Here is a 10,903-nt window from a genome sequence, read left to right as displayed (position 1 = left end):
TGTTTTTACTTATTTTAAGCGCCCTGTCTGATGACGTCATTGGCTCGGACCCAAAACACAGCGATCTCGTCGTGGACACTTCAGGGACCATAGGATTCTGGAAAGTAAAATAGATCCTGCACTAATAAAGATGTTTACGCTCGAATTGACGTGTAACAACTACACGATATTATCCTGTTACTAACACTTTTTTTTTAGTATTTTTTTTAAAGAAAGACATATAATAATAGGATTATAATGAAGTCATTTTCACTTAAATGTAAAACATTGTGTCTGTGAAGGTGACCTTGCGTTAGATTCTACCTCAGAAGTTATGAATGGATCATTGCGTGCGTGTATTAAAAATAGTGAAAGTTCATTATAATGGCCTTCAAAATAAAAGCTCGCGCAAGAATAAAAATACAACTTCCTCTAATAGTGCGCATTCATTTACGAAAGTATGATCACAGAGTGGTTAAAAATGAGTTAAAATCATGTATTCGTCAGTTGTTTATTGATTTTGTAACTCTCGAATGAGGTTTTTGAACTACCAGGATTTTGTTTTGAAAAGAACCGGACCGGAGGTTTCTTATCTCACTGGACAAACAACACTGACGATCTTTCTTTACGTACGTCGTGGGAATTATTTTAACCAAATGATCCGATAAAGAACATTATTAGTAGAGTAATAGTATGTCTGCGAGGAGAGGTGAGTAACATTCTTTTTATTCCATCGAAACTTTTTTTCCATTGGAGGAAATGAGGCTGACGGTGTGTGTGTGTGTGAGTGTGTGTGTGTGTGTGTGTGTGTGTTTGTGTGTGTGTGTGTGTGTGTGTGTGTGTGTGTAACTGGATCGATACTCGAGACAGTATTGTTGTCATTGAGAAGTTGTAAATCAGTTTTGACTTCTGTGGATGTTTTAACTCGATCTGAGTTTCGTTTAACTCGGTAAAGAAAGTGAGAATATTTTCCTACGAGCAGCTTCTTTATCGAGTGTGTTTTTCATGAACCTTTTATCAGGTGAACGTTGATAAACCGCCATAAAGTGAAGTGTGTGTGAAGTGTGTGTGAAGTGTGTGTTTTCACTGCAGCTCTTTGTTGTCACGGGAATAAAGCGCGTCTGTGAGACACTCAGGGACCGTCTGACAATGACAGACCGACAAGTGTTTCTTCTCTTCTCTCTCCAAACATCTCAGAAGTGAAGTGACCATGAGAATAGTTTGTTTATTATTGTTATTATTATTCATTATTATTCAAGCGGTTATACTGGTAATAATCTGTCCATAAAGGGAAGTTAGAACTTCTTGTTCGGTCACGTTCACTTCCACATAATATAATATAATATAAAACATCATCATTTATTTACCATCATCTGTGTCTTTGAAATTGTGTAACAATGATAATATATTTAATTACATCGCACTTTATAGGAACTGTTTCCCAAAACTGACCCCTATATCTTTTTCTCTTTCAAAGGGATGGTCAACCTTAACCTCTGAGTACTTGAGAATAAATATTTCCTCCACAAGAGAGATGCAGAATAATGTTGCAGGTCTGTCTTTTTTTATTTCAAATGATAGTTCACCCAAAGGTCAAGGGTTGGCAGAATCTTCAGAGTGACATACATAGACTACATACATATATATATATATATATATATATATATATATATATATATATATATATGCACTTCTGCCTGTCACTCCAAAAAAAAATGAGTAAAATTGGTCATTTTTTGGGTGAAATATCTCTTTAATTAATCTCTTCCTCGCCGTGAGAACAATCGTTTGTTCATGATCCGTGTGTTGATCCTGCAGGTCTCTGGCACAGAAGAAAGACTTCCAGACATCAACCCTCGACCGTGGTTGTCGGGGCGACTCCTCAGAACCTCCAGCTCCAGACTCGCGCCCCGTCCGAGTTAAAGTGCCTCCAGTCCAACGGCGCACTTTACTTTCTGAACCCCCTCTTCGCCAAACTGCACCAGTCCGACGCCGAGGATCTCAACGTGACCCTCACCCTCCTGGTGACCCCCAGCAGTGCTGACCATCGTTGTGCGTCGTCCACACTCCCCTCCCTCTGGACTCACACCGGGTCAGACACGCAACTGGACAAAGTGAAACGATCGTCCTCGTCCTCCTCAGAGTTCTCTCACTCGGAGACATCCGACGTCTCTCGGCCTCCATCCTTCCGTCCGTCCAGCTCTCCTCCCAGCGAGGAGGACAGCAGTGCGGCGTCTTCCTCCGACCATGAAGATCCAAGCGTTCCTCCCCAGGTGTCCGGTCGTAACCCGGGTTCTTCCTCGACGGCCTCCAGGACGTCCTCGGAGATGGACAAAGACGGGTTCGAGGACAGCTTCGAGGAGAGTCTCTATGGTTCTAGTCTCAACGATTCCTCTGGATCCTTGAGTCCCTTCATGTCCACGGCCTTCTTCCTCCCCGACCTTCACGACCCCTGCCCCCCCACCATGGAGGACCTTGACACCCACCTCCCTCTGTCTCTACCCTTCTCGCCACTGTCCTACTGCCCCCTACAGGAGGAGGAAGACATTGACAACTGTTTGAGTTACAGCCTCGACCTTGAACGTGACTGTGAAGCGACGAAGATGCCGCTCAAGCCCAGCAGGAGACAACCGTCCTCCATCCTGCCCAGAGCCCTGCAGAAGCACCTGCACACGGTGAGCGGCGTCTTCAACTCCATCCTGACCCCGGAGAAGAGGCTGGTCCAGCAGGTGCTGGAGCTGTCGCGGGACAAGGATTCCTACTTCGGGTCCCTGGTGAGGGACTTCCTGGACTTCATGCACGAGGGCGCCGCGGTCCAGTGCTACGCCTCGGGCGAGGAGCTCCTCCAGGTGGTCCGTCAGTTCATCACGCAGATGAAGATCTACCTTCAACACAGCTCCGAGTCCGAGAGCGTTTCCAGTCTCATCCCGGAGGAGCGTCTGGGTCAGTTTGACCCTTTTATTTTGCTACCTTTGTGCGTTCAGCTGTAGTTGTGTGTTAGTGAAGTCGTTATAGTTCTGAATTATTTTGTTTTGTTTTTTCATTTTAAAGTAGTATAACTCAAAATTAATAATCTATTGATGATAAAAACCTCTAGGTGGCGCCCTTGTTTTTTAGCATTTACCAGCAGATATTTAATGTCACAATGTTGGAATTTTAAAGTGATTCCTGAAAAGAAGAAGTTACTCCAGTAAAAATGAGAATTAAAAAAAACATCCCAATAATACACACTTAAGACTAAAACAATTTAGTCAATAATACAATGTTTTAATTATGTATTATTGGGGGATATTTTTGTTTTCTGTTTATTTATCTTTTTTTTTGTATTTGCTGGTTTTACTGCTGCTCCAATACTATTATCTTTTTTAAATCATAGCTGCTGTATTTTAACAATAAGTATATAATAAGTATAAGATGATATAAAACTTTCCTGAGGGAGCAATAAAGTTTTACCTTACCTTACCTTACCTTATTGATCATGATGTTTCTTTTCATGAAACTGTATTGATTAGAATCAGTTTTATTTAATAATTATTATAATAATTACAATTTTTTTATCATCGTTTTTATAGGTTTAAATTTCTATAAAGTATTTATTAAAATATATATTTTATTAATTCATTTAATTAACATTTAAATGTTCACCACCTTTGTTCATTTTTCGTCTCAATTCATTTTAAAGGCCACTAGATGGCAGCAGACATTACGTTACCCCGCGGCAAAAGGAACAATCCGATGACTGAGGACGAGAGGATACAGTCGACTTCAGCAGTTACGACTTGCGACTCATGCGGACTGTCGATTCTGAAACAGCAGAGTCAAATATTTGGGCAATACCAAACAATTTATTTTTTAATCACAATATATTGTATCGTGATATAAATAAATATCGCCAGATTCTTCCAATACACACCTGCACTGTGAGGTAAACGCTTCAAATGAAGATGCCACCTAGTGGTTAAGTCCGATTAATACACATTTGTGGTAACAATTCTTAAAAAAACGAATCTATTACAAGGTTTTTCATCACTTTCTTGAACATGTTTTGATCTAAAGTCAGATATTTATGCGTCTCTCCTGCTCTTCTCCACAGACGACGTCCTTGAACGAGCTCTGCACAAGTGCCTCCTGAAGCCCCTGAAGCCCGTCCTGTCCAAAGCCCTGCTGGAGATCCAGGTGCGCCGGGGCACCTGGCAGCAGCTCCGAGACAACCTGTCCTTCGCCAAGACCCAGGGTCCGGAGAAGATGGACCTGGAGGGCCTGACGCCCCCGGACGACGCGACCCTCGACAAGATCCGACACAAGTTCCACACGCTGTGCAAACTCTACTCTCCGGAGGCGAAGGTCCGCGTCCTGCTGAGGGTCTGCAAACTCATCTACACCGTCGTGGAAGAAAGTTCTGGTGAGAGTCTTGTGATTATGAGCGACAACCATAACATTATGACCAGTGAATCAAGTCATTGTTTATGGTGTCTCTCAGGTCGCTTGTGCGGCGCCGACGACTTCCTGCCCATGTTGACGTACGTGCTGGCCCAGATCGACATGCCCGACCTGGACAACGAGATCCTCTACATGATGGAGCTGCTGGACCCCACCTTGCTCCACGGAGAGGGTACGTTTTTAGACGTGATGTTAAACATGGAATCCTCAACGAAGAGTTGATTTTGTTTCCACAGGTGGATACTACCTGACCAGTGCCTTCGGGGCCATGTCGCTGCTCAGGACCTTCAAGAAGGAGAAGGTGGTGAAGGTTCTGAGCAAAGAGACCCGACACACTCTGAAGCAGTGGCACTGCAGACGCACCACGCAGCAGCCCACGCCGGCCATTGAAGACTTCCAGGTAATGACAGTATTTATATATAACACAGTCAAAGTTCCATGATTTTATTCCCACAGTTACAAACACATGATTTATTTGAATATCAGATAAACTTCAACTCGATCACAGAACTAAGTGCGAAGCACTAACTATGGCACTCAGTTATGAACTCCCATGATGCCTTTCCACACACACTCTTTTTAGTAATTGGTTGCTACAATGTTGTGTTTAAATCTATCTTGCGATGAAAGTCATACACAACTATGGTTGGCCTGCTGGGCGGCAAAGCATCGCGGGAGCTTTTCAGGTTATTGTTACAGAGAAAGTTGTTGAGAGATGACGCCTCACATGAGATGTTCAAATCAAAGATTATCTAATTGATTTGTGTGTGTTGTTGTGATGTGTGACTCTATTGTGTCATCAGTGTGTGTTTTTTGTACAAAACTCTCTTTTCATTGAAACATTGACATTAGAAAATGATCTTAAGCTCCGCCCACTGAAAACACTTTGTTTTTCTGGAGATTAAATCTTTTTTTTTTACCCTAACCACAACGCGCTGATTGGCCAAACGTTCAGGTTTGTCACCACGTGTCATCAATCCTAGAAGTGGAAATAACTAATGTGAAAACCCAACTCTCTTGACTCCCTTGCATGTTTCAAATGTTGAATCTTTCTCTCCAAATTGCAGTAAGTTCTTCATCATGACCATGTTTTACACGTATTACTTTATAAAGTTCTCCCCTGTTTGAAATCTGGGCGAACGAGAGGTTACGAGAGTCCATTATGACATAATAATGTAAGTAAGTAAGTAAGTAATATTTATTTATATAGCGCTTTTCGAGACCAGGGTCACAAAGCGCTTAAACAATCAAAACAATACTCAAAAAAGTACATACTTTAAAGATCAAGATAATACTGAGAACAACACAGGAGTATAATGGCTTCACTCCTCCTCCAGCCAGCTGTAACCACGCCCCGCTTTGTTTATACAACGAGTCCCTGGTAGGTGGAGACTTCCGGGATTTATGACACGTGGTGACAAACCCGGACGTTTGTCTAATCACAGCAGAGTGGGTGTGGTTATGGTCGACAAGATTTAATCTCCAGAAAAACAAAGTGTTTTCAGTGGGCGGAGCTTAAGATATTTTTCTAATGTCAATATTTCAATGAAAAGAGAGTTTTGTAAAAACACACACTGGTGATACAATAGAGTCACACATCACAACAACACACACACACTGGTGATACAATAGAGTCCCACATCACAACAACACAAACACACTGGTGATACAATAGAGTCCCACATCACAACAACACACACACACACACTGGTGATACAATAGAGTCACACATCACAACAACACACACAAACACTGATGATACAATAGAGTCACACACACACACACTTATGATACAATAGAGTCACACACCACAACAACACGCACACACACTGGTGATACAATAGAGTCACACATCACAACAACACAAACACACTGGTGATACAATAGAGTCCCACATCACAACAACACACACACACACTGGTGATACAATAGAGTCACACATCACAACAACACACACAAACACTGATGATACAATAGAGTCACACAACACACACACACACACTGATGATACAATAGAGTCACACATCACAACAACACAAACACACTGGTGATACAATAGAGTCCCACATCACAACAACACACACACACACTGGTGATACAATAGAGTCACACATCACAACAACACACACAAACACTGATGATACAATAGAGTCACACAACACACACACTTATGATACAATAGAGTCACACACCACAACAACACACACACACACTAATGACACAATAGAGTGACACATCACAACAACACACACACACTGATGACACAATAGAGTCACACATCACAACAACACAAACACACTGATGATACAATAGAGTCACACATCACAACACACACACACACACTGATGATACAATAGAGTCCCACATCACAACAACACACACACACTGATGATACAATAGAGTCACACATCCCAACAACACACACACACTGATGATACAATAGAGTCACACATCACAACAACACAAACACACTGGTGATACAATAGAGTCACACATCACAACAACACACACACTGATGATACAATATAGTCACACATCACAACAACACAAACACACTGGTGATACAATAGAGTCACACATCACAACAACACACACACTGATGATACAATAGAGTCACACATCACAACAACACACACACACTGATGATACAATAGAGTCACACATCACAACAACACAAACACACTGGTGATACAATAGAGTCACACATCACAACAACACACACACACACTGGTGATACAATAGAGTCACACATCACAACAACACACACACACACACTGATGATACAATAGAGTCACACATCACAACAACGCACACACACACACACTGATGATACAATAGAGTCACTCATCACAACAACACACAGACACACTGGTGATACAATAGAGTCACACATCACAACAACACACACACTGATGATACAATAGAGTCACACATCACAACAACACACACACACACTGGTGATACAATAGAGTCACACATCACAACAACACACACACACACACTGATGATACAATAGAGTCACACATCACAACAACGCACACACTGATGATACAATAGAGTCACAGATCACAACAACACACACACCGATGATACAATAGAGTCACACATCACAACAACGCACACACTGATGATACAATAGAGTCACAGATCACAACAACACACACACCGATGATACAATAGAGTCCCACATCACAACAACACACACACACTGATGATACAATAGAGTCACACATCACAACAACACACACACACTGATGATACAATAGAGTCACACATCACAACAACACAAACACACTGGTGATACAATAGAGTCACACATCACAACAACACACACACTGATGATACAATATAGTCACACATCACAACAACACAAACACACTGGTGATACAATAGAGTCACACATCACAACAACACACACACTGATGATACAATAGAGTCACACATCACAACAACACACACACACTGATGATACAATAGAGTCACACATCACAACAACACAAACACACTGGTGATACAATAGAGTCACACATCACAACAACACACACACACACTGGTGATACAATAGAGTCACACATCACAACAACACACACACACACACTGATGATACAATAGAGTCACACATCACAACAACGCACACACACACACACTGATGATACAATAGAGTCACTCATCACAACAACACACAGACACACTGGTGATACAATAGAGTCACACATCACAACAACACACACACTGATGATACAATAGAGTCACACATCACAACAACACACACACACACTGGTGATACAATAGAGTCACACATCACAACAACACACACACACACACTGATGATACAATAGAGTCACACATCACAACAACGCACACACTGATGATACAATAGAGTCACACATCACAACAACACACACACTGGTGATACAATAGAGTCACACATCACAACAACGCACACACTGATGATACAATAGAGTCACAGATCACAACAACACACACACCGATGATACAATAGAGTCACACAACACAAACACACTGGTGATACAATAGAGTCACACATCACAACAACACACACACACACTGGTGATACAATAGAGTCACACATCACAACACACACACACACACTGGTGATACAATAAAGTCACACATCACAACAACACACACACACACACACTGGTGATACAATAGAGTCACACATCACAACAACACACACAAATACACACATTAGTTGAACTTTAGAAAACACAGTCAAGGCAGTAACTCTCACATCAGAACCCTCATGATGTCATCTCACACACACACACACACACACACACACACACACACACACACACACACACACACACACACACACACACACACACACACACACACACACACTTAAACCCTCAATATAACAGAAGCGACTCCATCATGAACCAAACTGACTCGAGGAAACTGTTCCAGACAAACTTTAGCTTCAAGTTTCGTCTCAGACACGTTGAAGCAGCAGCTCTGCTCAGATGTGTCGACTCAGCACTTCTTCTTCTGTTGTCCTTCCAGTGTTACCTTCGTGTGGTTCTGCACGAGCTGCCCAGCGGCTGCACCGCCAAGACCTTGGTCGTGGGTCCGTCCACCACCACGCAGGAAGTCCTGCATCTCTGCGCCCTCAAGTTCCAGGTGTCGGACCCGGGACGCTACGGCCTCTTCCTGCGGACGGAGGACAGGAGCTGGCGTCTGGCGGCGGACGCTTGTCCTCAGCAGATCAAAGCTCAGTTCTACAGCTTCGCTCGACCCGCTCACTTCTGCTTCGTGTTCCGCCGCGAGGTCGGCGGAGACGTCCGTCCCGCGACCATCGCCTCCTTCGAGGACACGTCTCTGTCGTCGGACCCTCGGGGTCACGAGGGGAACCTGCCTCGGACGCCGTCCTGCAGCCGGGCCGCGGCGGCCTGGGTCTCACAGGTCTGCTCCGAGTCCACGAGCGACGTGGACCCTCAGGACGCCGAGGACCAAGCGTGTGAGAAGAAGAGACACTTGTCCTGAAGAGACACTTGTCCTGAAGAGACACTTGTCCTGAAGAGACACAACTGACTGTCCTTCCTGCTGAAGATCTGATCACTGCTGGAAACATCTGTTTGAAAGTGAAGTCAGTGGCGTCGGATCCTGAATGTAGTTCTTTTAAATGTAGCCGTTGTAGTTTTTCATGGATTAAAACTAGTCTTTAGCTGTATTTGTAACAGACGCCTTTACATGTTGTTCTGTCAGTATTGTGTTTTTTCATAATAAATGAAGTTTTGTTAATTATATGAATACACGACAGAGACATGATTTATTCTGTTCTACATGTATTTGTCATGAGGAGACGTTTAGATCAGAGATATTTGTGTGTCTATAAGTTGGGTAGAACTTTATTGACACCATTATTATTAAACTTTATTTTTATAAATTATAATATTTTATTTTTTAAACTTTATTTATTGAACTTTATTGACTATGGCTGGACACCAAGGCATTTAAAAAACGTTTTACTTCGCTAAATAACTGGTACCTTTTTAAAGATTGTACAGATGATGATTTATATTTCTCATTTATTTACATAATTTTTTTAATTTTTTATTTTATTATTTATTCAACAATGACTGTTTTTGTACAAACGGTAGTTTTGTACAAATAATACCAAGTCAACTTGTTTTTAAGTATGTAAATATGATGACAATACAAACATAGTAGTTATTATTAGTCATAAACAATATATTTTCTTTCTTTTTTTTAAAGGAAATTAAAAGCTCATTGACTTGAACTAAGTATTATTAAGTTGCATTTTAGTGTTTTGTTCATTTATTGAATTGAAAAATAGTAAATTGATCTTTTACTTAAGATGAAAATTCAAAGAAATTAAAACTATTTATGTTGACGTAATGAATACTCAGTGTTGTTTTGAAAACTAATTAGTATTGGACGTGTTGAGAAACTTCGATGTCTTCAAAGACTGAAATTGATGGACGTATAAAAAACATAATGTAGACTGAAGGGTAATAATGACTTGAGTTCAATCATTCAATCATTCGCTCCACGATCACTAGAATCATGATGAACTTGTCTTCAAACACAAGTACAGTACCGCCCCCTACTGGTCGATTAACGCATATCAGTCATAATGATGCAGTTATTACACGAAACACGAAACAAACATTTCGCTCTGAATTTAAGTTCATCATATGTTTGGAACCAAAATCATCACCAGCCTCGACTGTATATTCAAAACAACGTGTTGGAATGAGCAGCAGAACCAGAAAAAGTGTTTTGTTTCTGCAGTCGTTTAAACAGTAAGAAAGTATTATTTTGTAAAGATCTTTCTCAGACCAGGGTCACAAGGTACTTAAACAACAGAACAATACACAGTTAAAATACTTACTTTAAAAGGTTAAGACAACATGGAGACAAACACAGCAGCATCATGACCAGCATTATGTTTCTAAAGCTTTATTATGATTATTTATCAACTTCAACTGATTTG

General features: G+C 41.4%; 1 protein-coding gene across 2 annotated transcripts; it reads left to right on the top strand.

Annotated features, from left to right (window-relative positions):
- Positions 1-559: 559 nt before the first annotated feature.
- On the top strand, positions 560-9,679 carry LOC148069074 (ras and Rab interactor 2-like). Of its 2 annotated transcripts, XM_087802499.1 has the most exons (7): positions 560-688; positions 1,457-1,532; positions 1,798-2,922; positions 4,073-4,381; positions 4,460-4,591; positions 4,656-4,819; positions 8,950-9,679. In XM_087802499.1, the coding sequence occupies exons 2-7, from the start codon at positions 1,514-1,516 to the stop codon at positions 9,427-9,429; spliced, it is 2,229 nt and encodes a 742-aa protein (XP_087658625.1). In that variant the 5' UTR covers positions 560-688; positions 1,457-1,513; the 3' UTR covers positions 9,430-9,679. The 2 variants fall into 2 exon arrangements, with proteins under 2 accessions (XP_087658625.1, XP_087658626.1); XM_087802500.1 differs by lacking the exon at positions 1,457-1,532 and having other exon boundaries at positions 592-688.
- Positions 9,680-10,903: the final 1,224 nt, after the last annotated feature.

This window comes from Callionymus lyra, chromosome 11, assembly GCF_982586985.1.
Source record: "Callionymus lyra chromosome 11, fCalLyr1.hap1.1, whole genome shotgun sequence".
In the NCBI taxonomy this organism is placed as follows: Eukaryota; Metazoa; Chordata; class Actinopteri; order Syngnathiformes; family Callionymidae; genus Callionymus; species Callionymus lyra.
The sequence above is the reverse complement of the archived record's forward strand: the minus strand, read 5'-3'. Positions and strand labels throughout refer to the sequence as shown.

What these genes read in the sequence shown, in the direction of transcription:
- LOC148069074 (XM_087802499.1), top strand. An exon ending in CGTCGTGGAAGAAAGTTCTG is followed by an intron (nt 4,382 to 4,459) that starts GTGAGAGTCTTG and finishes GGTGTCTCTCAG; the next exon opens with GTCGCTTGTGCGGCGCCGAC. An exon ending in CGGCCATTGAAGACTTCCAG is followed by an intron (nt 4,820 to 8,949) that starts GTAATGACAGTA and finishes TTGTCCTTCCAG; the next exon opens with TGTTACCTTCGTGTGGTTCT.